Raw genomic sequence first — 24864 nt, forward strand, 5'->3', positions numbered from 1 at the left:
ATTGGGAGAGTGATGGAATCCCCTCCCACTGCTGCCTCGTCCCTTGCACGGGCGGCCAGGATTCCGTCCCTTCGCATTTGTATTGCCTTGCCGGAGACAGTGCCTCATGTCATATCTATCCCTTGCCTTCGGGGCTACCCCATCATTTAGCAGGAGAACTCAGGCCTCCCGGGTCAGTGTTTCATCTGCAGGCAGATGGGCCACCTTGCCAGAGCTTGCCCTTGATGCCACAGACCAAAAGACCACCTCCGGTGGTCCCCCCCTGGTCCCCGTTCAGATCCTCACAAGGGGGTAAAGAGAGAGGTAGGCTCTGCAACGGAGCGCCCGGATCTGGCCCCTATCCGCCAGAGAGTGGTGGACGGTCGGCCCGCGCTCGGGCCGTTAACAACTGCTAGAGCTGAGTGTCTCGTCGCCGTGCACGCTAGGCTGGCAGAGTGCAGGAGGATTCGGTGCTGTCAGAGAACGTTTTAGGCATTTATCACAGCACCCACCCGTCGACGATGGGCCCCCTCCAGTCACGGAGAGGGTCCCTCCAGCCCCTCCAGTCTGGCGGCCACTTTCCCGCCGAGATTCCTCCTCCAGCTCCAAGTGAGGCCAGCTAGCCCCACTAATCTCTCGGCGAGGCCCCTCTACAGCCTCCCTCTCCAACGGATCAGCCCTAGCCGCTCCCGTCTTCTCCCTTTTGTGTTCCGTGCTCCACAACGCTTCAGTTGGGGGATCCATCGACATCCTTTTCCTCCAGGAGCACCACCTCTTCAAGGGGTGTACCCACCGTTGTGGGAAGAATCATACTTTCTGGTCTCCCTCTTTTGGTCCTTTGGGGACGCAGGGAGGTGTTTATAATTCTGTCAGTGAGGAGTTCTTACCGGCAGTGACAGGCTCAGGTGTCATTGTCCCTAGGCGAGCACAGTGGGTTACCATTATGATTGGAGAGGATTGCATGGGCTTCCTCAATGTTTACGCCCCGAACGCCACAACAAGTAGAGCCATTTTTTGGAGTACAATTTGCCATGCCCTTCCCTAGGCTAATTTTTGGTGCATGGGCGGAGACTTTAACATGATAGAGGCAGCAGTGGATAGACTTGGAGGAGGCACAGCCACAATTTTAGGCACAGAGTATTCTGCATGGAAGGAGTTGATCGGCACTCAAGGGTCAGGATCCTTGGCATCTTTCAGAGTTTAGGTGTAGCCTCGAGAGCCTGTGTTTCTCGCAGTCTGATAGGAGGAACACCGGCCCCAACCTCTCTCGACTTGATAGATTTTATGTGGATGAGTGGGCTTGTGGCCGCGCGCGGGCGGGGGGGGGGGGGGGGGTGGTTGTGGGGGGGTGGGGGCATGATCAGCATCTTGGCGGGCACTACTTTCTCGGATCATGCTCCGGTTATTATGACACTAGAGGATCCTTGGAGGCAGGACTGCAGGTGAGCTCTAGGATTCCTGACAGCCTTATTCAAGACCCCGAGATTTGCAGCAGGATAGAGCAGATTTGGACGGGATTGAATTTTATCTCAGGCTCCGTTGCGTGCACTTTGGATGCGGGCCTCAATGAGATCAGCAGTTTTCTGTGGGAGGCAGCTCAGAGCAGATTGGAGGGATTTCGTGAGCAAGAGAGGAGTCTAAGGAGGGGTCTTGCTTCTCTTTAGCGGCTTCAGGAGAGTTCCCCCGATAGCCCCTAGATTGAGAGTCAGCTTGCTGCCGCCCGCACGGAGATCAAATCCATCAAGGAGAGGAGGGTAGAGTTTAGATACCATGACAGACCTTCCTTTTGGACCCAGGATGGCGATAGAGTCATGGGAGACTTCTTTGAGATAGCAAGTCCCCACACGATTAGAGATGGTAACTTGCATGTTGCGTGGTGAGGATGGAGCCATTGTTTCTGAGCCCCCCCACCCAATGTGAGAGCCATTGCCATTGATTTTTTCCGATCTCTCCTCACGGGTGCCCCATTATCCCCCACAAGTGATGAATTTGCATGAGAGGGTCTGGCGGCATACGAGGGAGGGGGTTTCCCTCGCTCTCCGGTCCTTCTTACTGACTCCCTTTACTACAAAGGAGCTGGTGGAGGCATTGATTGCTCTTCCTAGGGGAAAACGCCCGGGGGCGGATGGGCTTCCACTTTCTTTCTTTCTCTGCCACTAGGACCTCAAGGAAGGCGGCCTTCCAGCTGCCTTTAATGAGATTATGTTTACAGGAGCCATGCCAAAGAGGCTTTCAGAGGTTTGATACACTTGATTCCCAAGGAGGGTGGTGATAGATTGAAGATCTGACAATGGAAACCTGTCACCTTTCTTGGGACCGCCTATAAGATCTTGGCCAAAGTCATCAGTCAGAGACTTCAGCCTTTCCTCCTTGACTTGATTCATGACACTCAGACAGGTTTTGTTCAAGATTGTAGCATTCTGGATAACATCTTCACCTTCTGTACGAGGCGATTGCTTTGGCGTGGCTGCGACAGCAGGACCTCATAGTCTACTCCTTGACTTCGTGAAAGCTTATGATAGGGTGGACTGGAGCTTTCTAGAGGGCACTATGAGCCGGATGGGATTTCCCGTGGAGTGGATTTGTGGGGTTTCAGGACTATACTCAACTTCTCACAGCTAGGTTCTCATTTAGGGAGCCCGTGGTGACAAATTTTTCCTCACCCACTCCGTTCGGCAAGGCTTCCCTTTGGCACCTTACCTTTTCCTATTTGTCGCTGAGGCCATGAGTAGTTTCCTCTCAGCCCAGGAGACAGGGCTTCAGGGATTGCGTCTCCCCCTCCGTACACAGGAGGAGCTATTGGACTCAGAGTTTGCAGATGACACAGTCGCTTTCCTTTTTGGAGATGTTGGGAATCAACAAAGATTCACTAAGGCGATCGAGATCTTATGTCGCGCATCAGGAGCACAGATCAACTGGCACAAGTCGTGCGGTTTTTGGGTAGGCTCTACACACGCCCCGACTTGGCACCTAGTTGAGGCTTTCCAATGGATCTCGAGGGGCACCCCAATTCGCTATCTTAGATGCCAGGTGGGCATTGACATCTCTCTGGAGCAATAGCTTGCCCCTCTTCTTCCGAGCATTCGGAAGAAGCTTTTGTACTCGAGTTCTGCTAGAGAGGAGAGAGAATACGAAGTGGTGGCAGCATGGGGTGATCTGTTGTGGGAAGCGGTGCCATGTGTCCCCTAAGTTGGCCCCTTAGCCACCTGAATCCACTTGCTTTTCTTAATCCTAGGGCTCTCCTAACCTTGTTGGATTAGTCCCTAGCCCCCATGAGTTAGTGTTAGGCACGTAAAACCTGCACTCCCATAAGCAATAGTAAACCGTCTCTGAAGCTCCTCCACATCTCGGTTATGTTGGGCTAACACTGATGACCGATCTCCACTAGTTGGTGGCAAGGCCACCAAGAAGAGCGCCAAATAAAGGAGGATATATGTGTCCTCCTCTAAAAGTAGCACAAACTTGAAGGGTTTGAGCTGTTAGGGTTAGGGTTTGGAAGGCACTTCAACAAGAGGCGTGAGAGTCAAAGAGAGGAACACGACTGCTCATGTATTGATTGTGATAAAATGAAGTACATTAGCCACATAAAAGGATGTGACCTAATAGTGTGTTCACATGGTCCGGCCATAAATAGTGCCAGGTGGACCAAATCACTTATAAATCTTTATAAGTGAAACTAAGCTAAAACTGGGGGAAAAACCTCCACTAACTGAAGTAAAAAGTGCCCCAGTAACCTACTGATGATCACTAGCACTCCTCTGGGTGCATACACAGCATAAAACCCAACAAACCCCCCTGGAGTGATATGTGATCACTGTACATCATCCACCAAAAGGAAACAAATTCAAAGCAGCTTCGAATTTCGGACGTGGTAGTGCCTTGGTGAAGATGTCTGCCACATTCTGATCTGTAGGGCAGTAAATCAGACTGATATCACCTGCCTGGAGTCTCTCCCAAACAAAGTGATAGTGAATCTCAATGTGTTTCGTGCGAGCATGAACACAGGATTCCTGGCCACGGCAATGGCACTCTGACTATCACTATAGATAGGTGTAGGCTCCTCTACTGAAATATCCATATCAGTCATAAGAGGACGCAGCCATACGCACTCAACGGTAGTAGTGTAGGCTGCTCTGTACTCTGCCTCACAAGATGAAGTGGCCACTGTGGTTTGTTTCTTGCTTAGCCAAGAAATACATGAAGAGCCAAGAAAGAAACAATTTCCACTAGTGGAATGTCTGGTATCAAAATCACCAGCCCAATCTAAATCGCTGTAAGCATATAGCTGCATGTCACCCTCCTCAGGATAAAGCAATCCAAGAGACAAGGTACCCTGCAAATACCGAAATACACACTTCACAGCTTGCCAATGTGACAATCGCGGGCTGTGCATGAATCTGCTCAACTGAGATACGGCATACTGAATATCTGGCCGTGTAGTACACAAGTAAATAAGGCACCCAACAGCCTGAGCATATGTAGTGGCATCAAATAAAGTACTGTCATCCTGTAGTGACAGTTTCATCCCATGCTCCATAGGAGTGCTGATAGGCTTGCAATCCTGAAATTTAAACTTCTCCAGAAGTTTAGCAACATACCGAGATTGCAACAACCCAATGCCTCTGTTATCCTGCACAAACTGTATGCCCAAATAGTAGTGTACGAGCCCCAAATCAGACATGTCAAATGTCTGTTGCAGTATCTCTTTAAAAGCTGCAATTTGTCATCATTTGATCCCATGAGCAAAAGATCATCTACATAAAGACTGATGACCAGCAGATCTTTCTCTTCTTTCTTTACATACAAAGTGGCTTCTGATGGACTGTTCACAAAGCCTTGAGTGAGCAGGAAAGCATCTATCTTTGCATACCAAGCTCGTGGAGCTTGTTTCAAACCATACAAGGCCTTTTTCAGCCTGCATACTTTCCCTTCATGACCATGTTCTGCAAAACCTATGGGCTGATGTACATAAACTTCCTCCTCGAGGTCCCCATGTAGGAAAGCAGTCTTGATGTCCAACTGGTGAACAACCCAACCACGATGTGCAGCCAATGCAATGACACTCGTAAGTGTCGACATACGGGATGTAGGAGCAAATGTCTCCTCATAATCAATGCCCTTCTTCTGTGCATAGCCCTTTGCAACTAGACAGGCTTTGTACCTGTCAATGGATCCATCTGCATGTCTTTTCAACTTATAGACCCACTTAGTACCAATGGCTTTCTTGCCTTTGGGCAGATCAACCAAGTCTCATGTTTGATTCTTTTTAATAGAATCAAGTTCATCCTGCATGGCTTTGTTCCAATGCACATTGTCTCGTGCATCCACAAATGAATCAGGCTCATCATCATCCTGTAAACTGGCTGCCATAACCATATTTAAATCCATGATGTGTGCATGCTCATTGGTCCGTGTCTCCCTACGAGTACGACCAGCAAGAGGAGTCTCTAGATGGCTGTCTTGTAATGTCCTCAAATACCATCTAGGTATATGTTTGACCTGTGGAGCCTGTTGCCCCATATTTGGTTCAACTTTTGGCTCAATCTCTTGCTGAATTTCTGCACCACCTTCATGATTGGCTGGCTGTCGTGCACCCTCATGGGTTGGATCACCAACTGTGGAATGAAACTCCATAGGTGATTTGCATCATAACCAGCCATGGATATTTCTGATTTTTCATCAAAAATCACATCCCGACTAGTAAATATCTTCTTGGACAGTGGGTCATATAACCGGTAGCCCTTGCTCTCACGGCTATACCCAACAAAAATACATTTTGTGGCTTTATCATCCAACTTCCTCCTCAACTCTTTGGGTATGTGTGCATATGCAAGACATCCAAAAGTACGAAAATGTGATACCGAAGGCTTGCGGCCATGCCAAGCCTCAAAAGGAGTAATGGAAACCAATGCCTTTGTGGGACATCGATTCAAAATATGACAAGCACACATAACAGCTTCCACCCAAAAGACGTGGTAGCTTCTTTGCCTTTAACATACATCTGGCCATCTCCATGAGTGACCGATTCTTCCTTTCTGCAACCCCATTTTGCTGTGGAGTATAAGGAGTAGTATACTGATGCTTGATACCTCTGCTCTCAAGAAAGGAATTCAACATGTGTGACACATATTCCCCCCCTCGGTAAGAACGGAGAGTCTTAACCTTGCATCCTGACTCTGTTTCAGCAAATGCTACAAAGGCCAAAAATGCATCATATACCTGTGATTTCTGTGTCAACGGATAGACCCAACATATACGAGAGAAGTCATCAATAAATGTAGCAAAATAGAAGCAACCTCCTAATGACTTCGTCTGCATGGGACCACAAAGATCACTGTGTATAAGCTGCAACTTTGCAGTTGCTCGTAGAGCCTGATCACGTGGAAAGGAAAACCGATGCATTTTTCCCAAAATACATACTTCACATATGTGATCTGGAGGCTTCTCCATAAGAGGTAGGTCTGTCAACATGTTATGTCGTTGTATAAGCATAAGACTACCAAAATTTACATGCCCCATGCGAGCATGCCATAACTCCGCATCAACCATAGCTGGAGTAAGAGTGAATGAATTATAAGCAGACTGATCCACTGGCTGAAATGCATCCAACTGATAAAGTCCATGACATAATGTACTAGTAAGCATCAAGGTCAAGGCATTAGCTTTGTCTCTGACCATGCATTTGTCATCATCAAAGTTGACTTGCATACCACATTGTGCTAAAGAAGAAATGGACAACAGATTCTTCTTTATCCCTGGTACATATAAGGCATCTGTAAGGCGAAGAATGGAGCCATCAATGGCTGTGAGCTGAATCTCCCCAATGCCACGAACTGGATATGAAGCATTATTGGCACACTGAACAGTTTTGCCAACAAGGGCAAGGCATACATTACAAAACAAATCCCTGCGAGATGTGATATGCTTTGAAGCACCACGATCAAAATACCGAGTACATGCATGCTCTGTCACACTGAGTGCCTGTGAAGACCAAGAGGCATCATAACTGCATGTGTAGAAACAGTAATCCCTGTCTTCAACAAAGGAAGCAGTCTCCGGAGGAGCTTTAGAGGCATCATTTACAGACATCCCAGATTCCTTTGCCTTCTCTTTGGCAATCCTCTTCCTACACTCTGTGATGTAGTGACCTGGCTGCTTACAGTAATGGCATTTGCTCTTCTTCCTGGGCTGTCCATCACCTTTCTTGGTATCCTGAGATGAACCACCATCACCTAAATTCTGATTTGAACTCTTTGGCTGAGATTTTCCTCTCCCTTTTTGACCTGTCACAAATGCTTGTTCAGCACTTGTGTTCATGTTCATGTTCTTCCTGATTTGCTCTTCCTGTAACAAGAGAGCAACAAGTTCCTGATACTTTAGGGGCTCAACAGCATTCCTCATGCTAAGGTTCAAAGAGGTATGAAAAGCCAAGTAGGATCTTGGCAAAGAGTTTAAGATGGTGGATACAAGCTGTGTCTCAGGAATAATCTCATCCACATTGATGAGTTGCTCTCTCAAATCCTGCAGCTTGTTCAAGTGGCTAGACATATCATCTCCTTCATGCATCTTCTGATTTTCCAGCTCTCTTTTCAAAAATGAGATCCGTGCCTCATTACGAGCAACATACATTTGCTCCAAAGTCACCCATGCATTCCGTGAAGAGCCAGCTGAACGAATATGAGGTATAATACACCTCTGTATTGACAATGCAATAAGTGATAAGGCTTGTGCATCTCTGGCATCCCATGTCTTCTGAGCATTTGTTCTTTGAACAGGTAGTGGCTGACCTGGTGCCTGTACCTGTTGTCCTCTTCCACGAGCACCCCCTTGGGGAGGAGTCTCTGGAGCCAATGGACCTGGACGTGGTTCATCACCACTAACAAAATCCCAAAGACCTTTTGCCACAAGCACATTTCTCAGCATAAAACTCCACAAGGAGAAATTCATGCCATCCAACTTGTCTTCCTTAGACAAGTACGTGAACACATCACTTTGCTGTTCATTTGCCATTATGCCAATGCACAATGTTGTACCTGTGTATCAAAAAACCCAAAAACAGCAACCCTAAAAGCAACTGTACTCCACTGAGTACAACTGACCCAAATATGCCTGCACTCTCAATCCTCTGAATGTGCAACACAATGCACCGCTGACTGAGTAGAGCAACAAAAGTGGCTCACACAGTGCCAAAATGCCCAAAAAATTTCTGCACCCAAAGCCTTGCAAAAGCCTGTAGAGATTTCTTTGCAAGGAAACCTCCCTGTATCTGCCAGAAAACTTTCACAGAGAAAATGCCCAAATTTCAAAATATATAAAGCTTACCAAAAATGTGATTTTGCAGGTACACTTGGCTGTAGTCTATACGAGGCTGCAGGTACTGATCGACTGCTGTACGGAAACAGTTGGCAGGTACTGTATGGAGACAGTTGTCGCCTGTATGGACAGACAGGTGCTAGTTTGCTGCAGGTGCTAGTCGCCTGCAGGTACTGTACGGAGCTGCAGGTACTGGGCGACTGTGTACGGAGCAGAGCAATCTTCTGTACAGAGCAGAGCAGGTGCCTATACGGAGCAGAGGGACTGTAAGTGCAGCTGACGGCGAATGTACGGACAGCTGCAGGGTACGGAACAGAACAGGCGAAACGTACAGGGCAGCTGATGGCGAACCAGTACGGGCTGTAGCAGGCGAACCTGTACGTAGCAGTGTACGGAATAGCTGTCTGTGCAGCTGAAGGCGACTGTGTGTACATGGTTGCAGCTAAAGTAAAAGCAGGCGAACTGATGGCAGGCGAACTGTACGGACAGCTATGTGAACCTGCTCTGATACCAAATGAAGGGTTTGAGCTGTTAGGGTTAGGGTTTGGAAGGCACTTCAACAGGAGGCGTGAGAGTCAGAGAGAGGAACACGACTGCTCATGTATTGATTGTGATAAAATGAAGTACAATAGCCACATAAAAGGATGTGATCTAATAGTGTGTTCACATGGTCCGGCCATAAATAGTGCCAGGTGGACCAAATCACTTATAAATCTTTATAAGTGAAACTAAGCTAAAACTGGGGGAAAAAACCTCCACTAACTGAAGTAAAAAGTGCCCCAGTAACCTACTGATGATCACTAGCACTCCTCTGGGTGCATACACAGCATAAAACCCAACAAAACTCCTCCAAAAAGTTCTCTAAATGTTAGGTGTGATACCATAAGCCTCCCAATGAGGTCTAAGAATAGGGACTCTTTGAATGTGCCCTAAAACAAGATGTCTGACGTTCTGTACATTATAACTGAAGAAAGGCATGCTTTGTAGCAGGTTGCTAGAATCCCTCCACACCCACTCACTTAGGTCCCAATGCAAGTACCTAATAGGGCAAATGCCATACAACCAAAGGGGCTCCAAGCATCCGTGATTATCCATCCCTAGGACGGGATCAAAAGAGCTTCCATGCTCTACCAACAACTCTCACAGGACGCACCACCATGCCCTCGGTGATATCCTACACATCACGTCTCCCCAAATACCATCCATCCTATATAGAGAAAAGAGATGGTGCACCATCTTTCCCCCAAGTGGGAGGCCCATAACCTAAAGAGGTACACTTGTCTCGAAGAAAACTCCAAACCACGAGTGATGAAGCCCTTCCAGGGTTCCGGGTCCCTGTGATCCACTAGTTGGATAGGGCAGCATCAATCTGCACAATCCTCTGACTAATGCCCCTCAAATGTTGTGTAAGCACCCCTCTCTAATCCTTTGTGAGGCTTTTAAGCATCTTCCAATCCAGCATTATGGGGAAGTGAGTCTCCAAGCCAGCCCACTGACCATGCGTAGCTGCCCCAAGAGGTCTACCATATTCATCCAAGATCAAATCATTCCACATAATGAGTTGTCTATCAGTTGTCTATCAGACTCCTTAGTTGACCGCCGAGGTATGTGCACCAAGAACCTCCTCATGCAATCCCAAAGCTCAAAGAAGGGCTCTAACCGAGGGGGAGGATGGAGGCCAATGCTCTACCTCTAAGAAGATAAAACGTGGGCTGTATATCTAGTCACATCCCCTAACCGGAGTACACCTCCTAACCTGCTGCACGAGAAATTCCTTCCATGGCTCAGTGCTAGGAGACCATCAAGCCTTGTTATATCTAGTAAACAAACCATGCTCCACCGGAAGGATCACAAGGTGGTGGTTAATTCTTCGTGAATTCAATTTTATAGTCGTTGTGAGGCCTGGCAAGAAACATGTCATGGCAAATCATCTATCCCGCATACCTAATGGGGAAGCACCAATCGAGGTTGATGACGAGTTACCGGATGCTACACTATTTAAGGTTGAGGCTATTCCAGAATGGAGTGAGAGAATCGTTAACTTTTTAGACAAATCCTCCAGCAATCATCTTACAAAGCAATGCCTTACACTGCACCTCTGGGTCTATGGTGTTCAATCCCCCCTCTTGCTTGGGTAGGGTAATGGGTCCCCAAGAAACTCACCTTGGTATGCACAGTGTCATCTAATCCTGACCAAAGAAAATTCTGAACAAGGCAACATAACTGGCCAATGCATCCCATATGAAGAACCCAACAAGAAGTGATAAACTAAGCAGTGACCGGCAGCACTTGCCAAGGTTCTAGATACCAAATCAAGCTTCTTGCTACTACAATGTTGAAGTTTGCTTCTAATGCTCATGAGTGGAGGCACAAACTGTTTGTGTTGGGGAGATGTCAATGCCAAATTGGCAGCCAAGGTATCTGGTTGTGCATCCAAGTGAACCCCATATCCAATCCCCAAGTCCCCCAGACTTGTGCCAATTGATGGTGGCTGCTACTGCCAAACAAAATTCCTCCAAAGCTGTCCAGAGGGCACAAAGACATGCATGTGAGGCCTCCAAAAACATCGCAGCATCATCTGCTATCTCTGAGTCCAATAACTCTTCCTCTGTACATAGAGGCAAACAGAGGCCCGAGACTCTTGGGGTAGCCCGAATGAACCTGCTCATAGCCTCCGCTACCATGAGATATAGTAAGCAAGCTAGGGGACATCCCTGCCGCACTGAGTGGAAAATTTGAAAACGCTCACCAAGTCCGTTGCATGCCAAAATTGTGCTATGGGACAGGCATGAGACCCCTCTGATCCAGTCCTAGGAAAACCCCAGACAATCATATGCTTTTTCAAAGTCCAGTAGGAGGATGGCGAGGGGTTGCTGGCTAGACTTAGCCCACTCCACAGCTTCCCAAAATGAGAAGATGTTATCAAATGTACTCCCTTCCTTGGAGAAACCCATTTTGTGTGTCATGAATAACCCTTTGAAGAACAAGTTGTAACATCATACTCAATGCCTTGGCCCTTAGCTAAAATTTTATATGCAGATCCAAGTAAAGTGATGGGCATACACTACTTGAGGTTGGTCTTATCCCCACCTTTTAGAGAGGGTGGATAAGACCATCAGTGAGAAAGGGAGGGATCGTACCTGTATGCCACATTGCCTGTGAAGCAAAAGTGATCTCATCCCCAATACGGCCCCAAAACTGTATAAAAAAGGAAGGGGAGAGACCATCATCCCCTGGTCATTTTCCTTTTGAAAGACCCTGCAATGCATGTCAGCTCATCTTTCAAGAAAGGTAATCCAATGAGAAACACATATCATCTGTGAAGTAACAGTGATCTCATCCCCAATACGGCCCCAAAACTGTATAAAATAGGAAGGGGAGAGACCATCATCCCCTGGTCATTTTCCTTTTGAAAGACCCTGCAATGCATGTCAGCTCATCTTTCGAGAAAGGTAATCCAATGATAAGTCTGGGCTGCGCAACATCTCTCTGCAAAGAGGGGACCTCTACATAAGCAAAACTCAATAAAAGTTTGATGCAATACTCCTCACCTTCTTTGGCTCGGTCTGATTCTCTCCCTGTGAGTTTTGCAAATATCTCACACATTTCCTACTATGGATAGGCCCATGTGTTGAGAAGATGTGTTTGTTATATTTGCCACCGATCTGTGCCCAAAAGGCCTCGTAAACTCAGCCCGCCTATTCACAGCCATCTGCAGCTCTGCTCAAATTGTAGATAATAGGTCTAGGATCCAAGGAGACTGTGGATTCTTCTCTGAAGCGCAACAATCTTGTGCCTGATAGCTCTCTCCTTGTCCAGGGCTTCATGTTTCTCGGCCAAAGCAACACTATGATAATGCTAGCTAGTCCTCTCCATGGCCAAAGAAAATCTCTATCGAGGGTCAGGATTGTCACATGACCTCCAAATCTCTCTGACCTCATGTGAAATCTCTGCATCCAAATCTCTCTGACCTCCAAATCTCTCTGACCTCATGTGAAATCTCTGCATCCAAATAGAGAGAATCACGGATACAGACACGGGGGGATGCTAGGCATGATGGCAATGGTGCCTCCCTTGTCCAGGCCCCAATCACCCACATAAAGCCTATCCAATCCTAACTTTACATTAAACCTTGGGTATAACAAAATGACCCTGATTAATGAAAATAGCAAAGTTATCCTATGTATCATTACGAAGCTCTTTACGAGTATTATCCCATAAAACATAGAATACTCCAAAATAATCCACATGCTTGGACTAATACGTTAATCTTTATCTCTGATCTGCATGGCTAAAAATAAGTGAACATTATCTACTTCATTTCACAGTTTGCAATAGCCCAGGGCTGAACTTTCGATGGAAGTGAAAGCTACTCGAGAGACTGTATGTGAGGGAGGAGATCTATGTGCCATGACAACCAAGGAATTTACCTGGTAGGAAAGGTCTTTTGTGAATATGAATGTCTCGTTGAGAGACTTATTGAAGTGACTCTAGGTGAGATATGCTATGATGGCATGTTTTTGTAGTCCCTCTCCTCTCATCCTCCTCCTCAAGAAAAAAGTTCTCAGGTTTTAATATAGGACCGAACAGGTTATCGTTTGGCAAAAGACCTTTTTTTTTTTTTTTTCCGGGAAAAAGATCCTTCTATTAGTTAATGAGAAAACGCCATAAGGCTACAAAGCTCACCTCGCAAGGAGGGATAAAACACAGTGAACTCCTGAGCTCCACCCCCGTGGCTGGCCGCTCTCTGGGGGGGGCTACCTAGTAGTACATGTGGGAGGTGAGAAAAGCCAGACTGGAGGCCTGTAGTGCCAAGTGACATCCTCGCCCCTCGCGGTGAGGAAAGGGCCAGGGTGCCAAGTGCGGAGGAAAGCCTTGCGGCGCCCTCTCATGCGATCCGAGTCGCCCTGGAGTTTCCCCCAGTGTCCTCTCAATGTGTGAATGATGTCCACCCAGAGGGCCTGTATGACCTCCGCCGGTGGAGTCGCCTGGCGGTCAATGGCCTCCCTGCATCGGGCTCTCCATATGTGCCAAGCCGTCATGCTGCTGATCATCTCCCATCTGTGCCCGACCCCCTCCTGAGGGGCTGCCGATGAGAAGTCTGGCGTCGGAACCACCGCCATCGCCCTGTCAGAGACCTGGATGGTCGCGCTGCCAGGGACGTCCTCATATCCAAGGGCCGGGCCGCTGTCCGTGGCCCAAGCCACCGCACCCCACGTCACCAGCATCTCACCTGGTGAGCCTGCAAAAACCATCCTGAGAGCGCGCTGCCAGACCTGCTGAGCCTGTGGGCAATCCCATAAGCAGTGCCGCTGCGACTCCTGTGCATGGCCGCACCGAGGGCAGGACGCTGGGTGCCTGCCAAAAGCTAGCCATGCCCCCACAGCCAGTCCTCTATGCGCTGTGAGCCAGAGAAAAAGCGTCACCTTCCGGGGCCGGAAGCTGGCCCAAAGGCGCTGCCAGAAGTCCCTAAGAAAGGCAGGGGAGAGCCCCTGTCGCCGCCAATGCTCGGCCGCCGCCGGGGTGCTCGCTATCCTGTGCCTCTGAATCCGCCGCCCCAGCCTCGCTGTGTACTGAAAAAAGGGGATGCCTGGGCTGGTAGGGGCCAAGTAGGGATCTCGCCAAAACCACTCACCTGGATCCCACTGAAGGCGAATAAGAGGCCTGCTGTCCCAAGCCCATAATCTCCAAGAACAGTCCTCTCCTATCGAGGCCGGTGAGGGGTCTACATGCCACTGTCTCTGATGAAAGCCGACCACCCGCACCCTCTGAAGAATACAACCCTGGAGCCCATCCAAATCTAGTCGTGTCCTCTGAAGCTGGCCACCCTCTCCCACCTCGAAAGTGAGTGGGGCGACTCTCTCCGTTGTGCCGCAGACCGCTAGAAGGATCTCATGCCGAGTAAAGACACCCATCCACTGTGGAGGTGGAGGGTCCTGTACTGGGGTCCGCCACTCCCGGGGGATGGCCGCCTCAATGTCCTGTCTCATCAACTCTCTGCCCCTCATCCCACCGAGTCTCCTCTCCTGGGCCTCTAGAGGCAGCTGCTGAAAACATATCCAGTCGTCCAGGGACTGGGCTGGGCCGGAGCTCAAAGGGCCCCACGACACGTGAGACCGCGATCCAACCATATGGCCACTGGGAAGTCGAATCAAGGGGTTCCAGATCAATGGCTGCCTCAGGCGCTCCTCATCGGTGCCCGGAGGAGTCTGGAAGAGTGACGGCCTCAGATGCGACCAGGCCCTCAGAAGGCTAGCTGCAAAACGCTCCTCGAAGCCAAGGCCCACTCCTCTGGATCGCTGCTCTGTAAAGATCCACCTAATGCTGGGGGTCCAGGGGCCGCTAAGAGAGGGGGTGCGGCTGAGCATCCTGGAAACAAGAAACTCCTTCCACGGCTCAGCGCCTGGCAGGAGGCCACGAACTACCAACTTGCCAAGCAATGCTCGGCTTTGGCAAATAGGATCAACAATGCCCAGGCCGCCTCTCTCCCTCGGCTGAGTGATCACCGCCCATGCCACCTTGGCCCTGGCGGGCCGCCCGTCGCCACCGGACCAAAGAAAGTTCCTGATGAGCCGCTGCACCTGGCCAATGCATGCCCGAGAGAAGGCCCAGCAGGAAGTGATGTACCACATAGTAGCAAGCAGAACCTGGTTGGCCACAACTACTCGGCCAGCCAGAGATAAACGAGCGGTACTCCAATACAGAAGCTTCTTCCGAATGCTCAGAAGAAGGGGGGCTATCTGCTGCTCCGGAGATATGTCAATGCCCACATAACATCCCAAATAACGCACTGTAGTGCCAGGGGGCAGCCACTGAAAACCGTCAACTGGCCTCCAAGTCGGGGGGGGCATAGAGCTGACCCACAGCCCACACGACTTGTGCCAGTTGATCAAAGCGCCCGAAGCTCTGCAAAACCTGTCCATGGCTAAGGCGAAGCGGCGGAGGTTCTCCTCACCTCCCTGAAGATAGACAGCAGTGTCATCCGCAAACTCCGAGTCTAGGAGCTCCTCCGAGGTACGGATGGGAAGCTGGAGGCCCCGCAAACCTGTATCCTGTGCCGTCAAAAAAGTGCTCATGGCCTCCGCCACAAAAAGAAAAAGAAAGGGCGCTAAGGGGCACCCCTGCCGCACCGAGCGCGAGAGCTGGAACCTCTCTCCGCGCACGCCCTGTATCAGCACCTGGCTATGAGCCGATGAGTAGAGTGCAGAGACCCCACGGATCCACTGAGGGGGGAAGCCCATCCTCTCCATAGTGCCTTCCAAGAAGGCCCAGTCCACCCGATCATATGCCTTCTCGAAGTCGAGAAGGAGCACTGCCAGATCCTCCTGTCGAAATCTAGCCAGAGCCGTAGCCTCCCAGAAGGAGAAAATGTTATCCAGAATGCTCCTATCCTGGATGAAGCCAGTCTGCGTGGAGTGGATGATGTCCGGAAGGTGAGGCTGAAGCCGCCTGCTGATCGCCTTAGCTAGGACCTTGTAGGCCGTGCCTAGCAAGGTGATCGGTCTCCACTGTCTAATCTCCAGTCTGTCTCCTCCCTCTTTGGGGATCAAGTGGATCAAACCCTCAGCCATGCTGTCCGGCATGACTCCAGACTCCATAATCTCCTGGAATGCCAATCTGAAGCCCCTGTGTAAGAGGCCCCAGTACCTCTGGAAGAAAGCCACCGAAAGACCGTCCTCTCCTGAGCATTTGCCCCGAGGTAATGCCTGAAGAGCCTCCTCCAGTTCCGTATCCGAGAAGGGGGAGAGAAGGGAGTGCTGTAAATGGGCCGGCACAACCGGTCTCGTGAAGCTCCAGACTGCCTCCCGAGCCTCTCTCACCCTGTCATCTGCTGGCTCAGCAGAGAGAAGGTCCCTGTAAAAATCTGTGGCTATAGCCCGAACCCTGGGGGGATCCACCACAACCTGGCCATCAGCCTGCCGGAGACGCCTGAGACCCTCTCGTCTGAAGCGAGGCCCTGTCGCCTCAAAGAAGTCTCGAGTCACTCTGTCCCCAGCCTGGGTCCAAAAGGAAGCCCGAGCATGGAATCGGAACTCCACCCTCCTCTCCTCGATGGATCTGATCTCCGTGCGAGCTGACTCCATCTGCTCTGAGATCCAAGGGCTCGTAGGATCCCTCTCCTGGAGTCTCTGGAGGGACGCTAGACTCCTCCGTAGGCTCCTCTCCTGCTCTCTGAAAGCCTCCAGCCGGTCCAAGGCAGCCTGTCTGAGCATCTGGCTAATCTCCTGCAAGCCACTGGCAAGATCGCTGGCTGCCGATCCTCTCCTGAACTGCAGCTCCTGCCAGACCTGCTCAACTCCGATCGCGATCTCGGGCTCCTCTATGAGACAATCTGGAATCCGGACGCTCTGGCTCTGCTCTCCTCTCGTGGGGTCCTCAATCTGGAGAAGCACTGGATAGTGATCTGAAAACGAGGAGCCTGCAAGTATGCCCACTGTGCCACCTCTATCACAGGCCCACTCATCAATGTAAAACCTGTCGATGCGGGATAGGTTAACCCCTGTGGCCCGTCTATCCGAGCGCGAGAAAGATAGGCTCCCCTGCAACCTGCCAAACTCCGGGAGAGTCCACGGATCCTGGCCTCTCACCTGAAGCACTAGTTCCTCCCAGGCAGCTAGCTCCGGCCCATGAATGGTCTCCTGGCTGCCCCCCATCCTGTCCTCTGCATCCTCCAGCATGTTGCAATCCCCTCCGAGGCACCAGTGGTCTGCCAAGGGGAGGGACTGCCTAATGGTGCTCCAGAACTCGGCTCTCCCGGTCGCCCCATTGGGGGCGTAGAAGTTGAGGAAGCCAATGCGGTCTTCCCCAACCCGAAGGATGATCCACTGCGCACGACCCTGGACCAGAATGCCAGAGTCCACAACTTCAGATAGAAGCTGCTCGCTGACTGAGATGCATACTCCACCCTGGTTCCCCTGGGAGCCATATGCCGGTGACCAAAAAGTGTGACTCCTGCCTGGCAAGATCTTCCCGCAGGTGCGGGTACGCCCCGCAGAAAGGTGGTGCTCCTGGATGAAAAGGATATCGATGGGTCCTCCAACGAGAGCCCTCTGGATCTCCTGGCGAAGTCTGCCCCGGCCAATGTAGCAGCGATGTCCACCGAGACCCTGGATGTTCCATGAGAGGATCCTCATGGATGAGCTATGGCAAGTGAAGCAGCCTCCACTGGCTCACCCCTCTCAGCCGGCCCGGATGATCTGCCCTCCACTCTGTGAGTCTTGGGCGCCGGCTTGGAGGGAGAATAATCACTGTCTGTCCGGGTGCGGAGTCTCTCCAAAAAGAGGGTGACCTGTCTCTGTGTCCAGCCCCACTCCGCCTTCGCCCTGTCCAGGGCATAGGCGTGAGACCAATCCTCTGCATATATGTATCTAAAGGTAGGCTGCACCCTCGGGGCGGCATGGAGGAGAATCAGAAGCACCGCCTCAACTGAGGTGTGGACCGGATCCGCCCGCCAGTCTCCTATACCAAACAGGCTCATGCGGGCTGAGTGTAATCGGGTCTGCAATAGGTCCGTGAGCCCCAAGTCACTGAAGTGATGAGAAAACTCCAGTATCTGATCACGCAAAACTTCCTCTACAGAGTTGCAATCCCATGCTGTGTCTGGGGCAACACTGAGAGGAAAGGAGAAAGCCACCATGCTGCTCACCACAGAGGGAGAACGAGAGGGATGGCACACCACGCAAACTCGCAAGGGCGCGACCAGTGTCTCGAACGGGCCAGCATCCAGCTGGAGGCACCTGAAAAAACCGTAATCCACTGGTAGCCCCATCACTCGCGGGGGCCCCCCAGGGGAGGCTGGAGAGAACTCTGTGGCGGGCGAGGCGAGGATCGCCATCTCCACCGGCCCGGAGTGGCGGTGGAACAGCCGCTGGACTGTGCTCTGGCCTACCCAGCTGCGCTGCCCCGGGGCAGTGGGTGGTCTGGCGAAGTATCCTGGAGAGGCCGAGGGAGGGATGGGGGCTCGTGGCGAGGAGGGGGGAGAGCGAGGAGAGGATGGAGAGGCATCTGCCAGAGGATAGGTGTCAGGGGGGGCCGCCGGGGGAGGCGGGAGAGGGGGGGCTGGGGGGGGAGAAGGAAGGGTGGAAGGAGTGCTCTCCGGGTGAGGGGAAGGGGAGCCGGGGGTCGAAGAGTGCGGCCCAGGATCCTCAGGAATCTGCTCCAAGGAGGGTGGGGGGCCCCCCGCGGGGGGAGGTGGGAGCGGGGTCTCCACGTGGGAGGCTCCACCAGCGGCCTCAACGGGCACTGAGTCTGAATCCTCGTCCATCGGGGTGGGACCTGCTGGCCGCCTATCCCTAACAGGAGCATAAGTGCGGATAGGTGCCTGTACGCCAGCCGGAGTCGCCTGTCCGCCAGCCTGTGCTGCCTGCTGGCGTCTGCGACGACGGTCCCTGCGGGCCGGGCGTTTCCGCCGGCGAACCTCCTGCCATCCGCCAGCCTCCTGGGACTGCGCGGCATCCTCCGCCGGGGCCTGCTCGTCAGATGATGGCGCCTGCTGTGACGAGCCAGGGATGTCCGGTCTCTGAAGTGGATGGCCACCCCTCGGGTCTCCTGCAGGGGGTCCGGAGGCGGCATAACGTGAAGGATGAGCCCCCTTGCGGGGACAGGCGCGTGCGAGATGGCCCATCTCCCGACATATGTAACACTGGCCGGGGAGGCCCGAATACTCCACGCGCTGTATCATATGTCCTCCAGAAAGACAAGGGAGAAGGATCGTCTTCGGGAGGGACTCCGGTGACGGAACCACAACCCGAATGGCCGGGAGTCCTGCTGCCCGAGCAATCACTGAAGCCGCTGTCTGAGGCGTCTCCACCACCTGCCCGAACGCCTTGCCAATGGATGACAAGAGGGGCAAGTACTCCCTACGGAGTCCACGAAAACAGATAGTGACGGGGAAACCTGTCGCGCCTGCTAGCGGGTCAGAAGCGGGGTCGAAACCATGAGTCCATCGTGCCAGGAACGCCCGGGAAGAGCGGAGGGCAATGGGGCTCCGAGCCAGCACCATCTGAGCTGCCTGAGGGGACTCGAAATCCACCTGATAGTAGCCACGTCCCAAAAAATCCACGCTGACGATCTTGGCGGGCACGCCAACAAGGCTGCCTTGCAGAAGGTCGCGAAGCTCTCTCCGCATCGGACGGCTACCCACTATCTTGCAGACCAAGGAGGAGGCCTCAAGAGCGGAAACTGTGGAAACAAACAACTGAAGATCTTCAGCTGTGAACTCCAGACGGAGACCGGAATCGGTAGGGTTAGTCGGAGCGGCTTCCATGGAGTCCTCCAGAGGGAAAAAGCCAGAAACCGGGGTCACCAACGGGAGGGACACAGCCCTGCGAGGAAAAAAGAGAAGCGGCGGGTTACAGGATAGCGGGGGCGGGGCGCGGGGGGGGGGAGCTGAGGCGGGGAGGAGTTAACGGTGGGCGGAGGGGCGGGACGGAAGGGAGGAGAAAGAGGGCGGAGGGGGGAGAGGTGGCGAGGGAGAGAAGAGAGGGGGAGGCGAAGGATGATAGAGGCGGAGGAAGAAGGAATGGGGAAGTAAGTAAACGGCGGGGGGAGAGGCGGGGAATGCAGCGAGGAGGGAGGCGAAGGAAGAGAAGGCGGGGGGGGAAAGAAAGCGAAGAAGAGGAGGGAGGCGGGAGAGTGGAGGCGGGGGGGAGAAGGCGGGGGAGAAACGCGCAGAAGGCGGAGGGGAGGCGGCGCAGAGGGGTACGATGAGGAAGGCGGGGGAGAGGGCGGAGGAGACCGCGGAGGGCTGGCGGGGGGGGAAGGTGAAGCGCGATGGCGAGAAGCAGCGGGGGGGGGGGGGGGGGGGGAGAGCGGAGCTCGCAGGCGAAGCGGGACAGTTTTTTGCCGATCAGCCGTTTGGCAAAAGACTTATAGATAGGGGTGAATGCTTGGGATCAGCAGAATTAGAACATGAAGATCAATTAGAAAAATATGGATCGAAATCTTAAAGAAAAAATGAGAAGTTGAAAGAGAGGTCTAAAACGTAAGGCTTTGCAAGGAGTAATCAATTGATCTTAATAACACCTAGCTAATAAAATCAGATTATAAATGCTAGAAAGAGACTGGTTCAAATACATACCCCCTAGACCATCCTCTATGGCTGTAATTGCAGCCTCACAATCAGTGTTGTATCCAACTAGTTTCCCATCGCTCTTCCTTCTTACAATTGTATTTACAGCACCTATAGCCTGCAAGACAGACCAGAAAAATAAAAGGCATCAAACAACCAATTGCAACAAACCTGTGATTCATAAAGCCACTGGCATTTGCATTCTGCAAGTCTTCCAACCTTGGCAACTGGCTCAACTTCATCGCAACATTCCAAAGCGGCTACCTTGTAAGGGATCGAAATACTGAGAACATTTCGAATCAGAAGCTCTATCAACAACCTTCATTCTTTATAGCAGAAAATAATATACATAATACTCACACACACACACACACACATAAAAATGTATATATGTAGATTTTTATACATATGTATGTACCTATATGTGTGTGTATACACGCGCACACACCCATCTCTCACACACACACACATATAAAAATGTATATATGTAGATTTTTATACATATGTATGTACCTATATGTGTGTGTGTATACATGCGCACACACCCATATATATACATCACACACACACACACACACTATATATATAGAGAGAGAGAGTGTGTGTGTGTGTGTGTGTGTGTGATGTGTTGGTATCGGCCCTGTAGCCTATACTGTGTCGGCCTTGTAGTAATCTACGCGACCTTCTGAGGGTACCCAGATGCTCTTTTTTCTCATCGCCAATCTGCTCTTCTTCATCTCTTCCACGACCTGTGTGCATGTATAGGAGTGTGTGTGTGTGTGTGCGTGTGTGTCTGTGCCTCGCTACAGGTCTGTTTTTTCCCTTCTGTATAAGTCGCTTCAGGTCTCTTTTTTTCCTCTCCTTGTAAGATTGCATTCCAATAGTGCTGTCCCCCCTTTTTTTCCTGATCTGTGTCTTCCTGCTGAATCGAATAGTCCCGATGGCAGAATCAAGCAAGTATTATGTCAAGAGAGCTCTTTCTCCTGAACCTAAAAGACAATCAAGGGAATCTCTGCCCCCCATAGCTCCTTCATCTGAAGATGCTTCCTATGTGTTTGACATGTTGAATGAGGATTTTCAACAAAGTAGAAGAGAATGGATACTACCTGCTCCGGAACTCACTTACAAGATGAAGTTGCCTTCTCTTGTGCATCCTCTGAAGAAGCTCTCTCAAACTGCAGTCATCATCTTTTTTCCAGGTAAAATACCCTCGGCTAATGATGTGGGACAATGGGTGAATTCTCTCCTAGGTGGATGCTATGTAGAAGGAGTCTATTTTGCCTCCAGAGGATTTTATGAAGTTCATCTCTTGGATGCATTGACAAAACAAAAGATGCTGGAAATGTCCCCTTTATTTTTTGGTCGTCAAATGGTGCACATCATGCCCTGGTCTCCTAATAAGGATTATCAGAATCTCATCAAACATCACTGCCCTGTATGGGTTGAAGTCGTTGATTTCCCAGATTACATGAGAACAGAGCTTCCAGGCTTAGCGATGACATTGGGACAAGTGATTTGTCCCCCTCGTCCCACAGGTAACAAAAATCGTTTTTGCATCTTATGGGATACTGATAGACCAACCCCCTCTTCTATTGCAGTTGAGATTGAGGGTGTTAATTTGGGAAAGAAATATTTCACTTTGAAATGGGGCATTTTTGCTGGAGCTTGTTTCTCTTGTCACAAGTTTGGGCATCTAGCTTCGGAGTGTCCCTCAATCCTTCATCCGCCTCCTCCAGCTGCCATTCCTCCGCCATCTAATAAAGGAGGTCAAAAGACTTATGTGGAAAAGATTGAAGCTAAAGGAGCAAAGCCTTCACTTCCTACAGGGAACCAAGCCAATTTAGCCCAAAATAAGGATAAAGGAAAAAGCAAGCTAGTGGAAAATAATTCATCTTCTCACGAGGGTTGGCAGAAAGCAAAGAAGACGGTGCCTCTCAAACAAAGACCTCTCCAATCTCGCAATTGGGATGCTTCTGCTCCATCTCCTGGTCAACCTTCTACCTCTTCGGACAGCCCCATCTCAAAAGCATGGGTCAATGCAGTTAAGAAGGGTATTCCACTTTGTGAAGAAGATGATTTAGTCAAGGAATTGGATTTTGAGGGTCAGCAAGACCCTGTGGCAATGGCAGAGGCTTGATGCCTCCCTTTCTCTTTGAGGACTGCTCATCTCTTGTACATATTTTCATGCGTACTTCTCTTAAATGTTTTTCTTATAATATACAGGGCCTCTGCAATCAGCACAAATGGAGACTCCTATGGCATTATATAAACAATACTCATCCTGATGTTGTGTGTCTGCAAGAGCATAATCAGCATTCTTTTGCTGGCCAGCATGGGTTCTTTTCAGGCTATGATATATTTTATGCAGGATCTGGACAATTCTCTGGGCTGTGCATTTTAGCCAGACATGATCTGCAGCCCTGTGTAGCATTTAATGATCCTTGTGGCCGATGGATGATTATCCAATGCATGATCAATGGAGAGATTTTTGAAATAGGCTCCTTGTATGCCTCTCAAATTTCAGCTTCCAGAGCTCAAATGTGGGACTCCATTAACCAATATCCTTGGTCTTCAAATGCTCTACTTTGTGGTGATTTTAATAATTCCCCTCACTGGAAGGACAATACCACACATAAATCCCATATGATTCCCTCTGAAATCCAGCGATGGGAACATATGACTTCTTCTCTTCATACTGCAGATTTATGGATAGCAACTCACCCTTCGGTTTTGGGATTCACATATCATCATAATGCTTTTACAGAATATTGGGCCAGGCTTGATAGATGGTATCTTATTCATGCTCAGCAATATGATGATTATACATGTCAAATGTGGACTGATTATTCTCAACAACTATCTGATCATACTCCACTTTGGCTTAACCTTTCTTTTGGTATGCCTCTGGACGACATTCAGCTCTCTTTAGTCAGACACTTGCAGGTTAATCAATTATATCTTTCTCATGAAAAATTCCAGCAAATGATCAGATTGGCTTGTAAGCCATTGTTAGCTCATGCTCAGGAGGATCTGGATTTTGCTTGGAACTCCTTTGTACATCGTATTCAAAATGTCATTAAGGAATATGGAAGATGGTACATGGCAGAAACCAGACAGCATATCCAGTGGGCAAAATCATACAAGCAGTCCTTGGTACAGATTAGCCATCAAAGGTCTCTTTCTGCTTCTGAACAGAATTCATTGTCTTGTGCTTCTTCCATAATTGATGCTAATGATAAACGCAAGCTTTCCAAATGGCAGACAAGGGCTAGAGTTAAACCTATGCTAGATAAGGGCTGCTCCTCGAAATCTTTCTTTCGAAATTTACACACGTACAGACAAAGTCAATCTATCATGAGAGTCAGGAAATCGGATGGTCTTTGGACCCAGACTTTATCTCAGCTAGAAAAACAATGTCTGGATCATTTTCGGCTTCTTTTTTCTCTACCATCTTCTTCTACATCTCAGGCTGCATTGGCTCGGAGCAGATTTATTGAGCTTGTTTCTCCTATTGTTTCTTTGCAAAAAGCTTCAATGCTGGAAATGTCCTTCTCAGATACAGAATTGGATGAAGCCCTCAAGCATTTGGGTAAACATAAATCCCCAGGTTGGGATGGTTTGACCCTCAGCTTGGAAGCATGGTCTGGTTAAGCTTCTGCCCAAAAAACCTCTGTGTGAAACAATGGATGACTGGAGGCCTATCACTTTGATGCCTGTTATATATAAACTTATTGCTAAAATGTTGGTACACCGGATAAAGGATATCCTTCATGATGGACTTCATCCTAGGCAATATGGTTTTGTTCCAAGAAGGCATATACATGATAATATCTCCAATACTCTCATTGCAATGGAATATGCAAAATACTCTGCTCAAGATGTCTTGGTCATGCAGGTGGATGTGGCAAAGGCATTTGATACGGTGCAGTGGGATTATGTTTCTCAAATCATGTCTAAACTTGGTTTTGGGCCAAAGCTAGTTAATGTCATATATTGGCTTTACTCAGATTCCACTGCTCAATGCTTTATAGGGAAACATTTGTCTGAGTCTTGGACTCTAGAACGATCAGTTCGACAGGGATCCCCTCTCAGTGCTCTGTTCTATGCTATTGCTTCGCATCCTTTGCTTCTTTACATGGATCATCTGGTTGATACTAGACAGTTCGAGGGGCTTCAGATTTCTGGTTCACAGCCTTTCATTGCACAAGCTTATGCAGATGATTCATTCTTCATGCCAAAGAACAGTCCTTTGGAGCTTCGTCTATTGATGGATACTCTTTCAGATTTTGGGTTGGCAGCTGGTTTAAAAATTAATTTTCAGAAATCAAAACTCTTACCTCTCAAGCATTGTGACTGGCATGCTATCCTGTGGCCCCGCCAGATTATTTATCCGGAAAGCATAGTAAGACACTTGGGCTATCCCATTGGCTGGAAAATCAGAAATAAGCAACAAATATGTTCAGTCCATTGTTCTGGCCTATGTCCAATTCTACCTTCCTCTC

The 24864-nt window shown here is 49.9% G+C and overlaps 1 protein-coding gene across 2 annotated transcripts in view; it reads right to left on the reverse strand.

Annotated features, from left to right (window-relative positions):
• LOC147640002 (bifunctional 3-dehydroquinate dehydratase/shikimate dehydrogenase, chloroplastic-like) overlaps positions 1-24864 on the reverse strand; it is a 56547-nt gene that overhangs the window by 5332 nt on the left and 26351 nt on the right. For both annotated transcript variants that reach the window (XM_086776179.1, XM_086776170.1), the window contains 2 exons: positions 20582-20645; positions 20372-20480 (listed from right to left, as the gene is read on the reverse strand). In XM_086776179.1, the coding sequence (XP_086632305.1) occupies positions 20372-20480; positions 20582-20645 (173 nt within the window). The remainder of the gene's footprint in view (positions 1-20371; positions 20481-20581; positions 20646-24864) is intronic.

This window comes from Cibotium barometz, chromosome 3 (genome assembly GCF_041138505.1).
Source record: "Cibotium barometz isolate CiBa-2024 chromosome 3, ASM4113850v1, whole genome shotgun sequence".
Taxonomy (NCBI): Eukaryota; Viridiplantae; Streptophyta; class Polypodiopsida; order Cyatheales; family Cibotiaceae; genus Cibotium; species Cibotium barometz.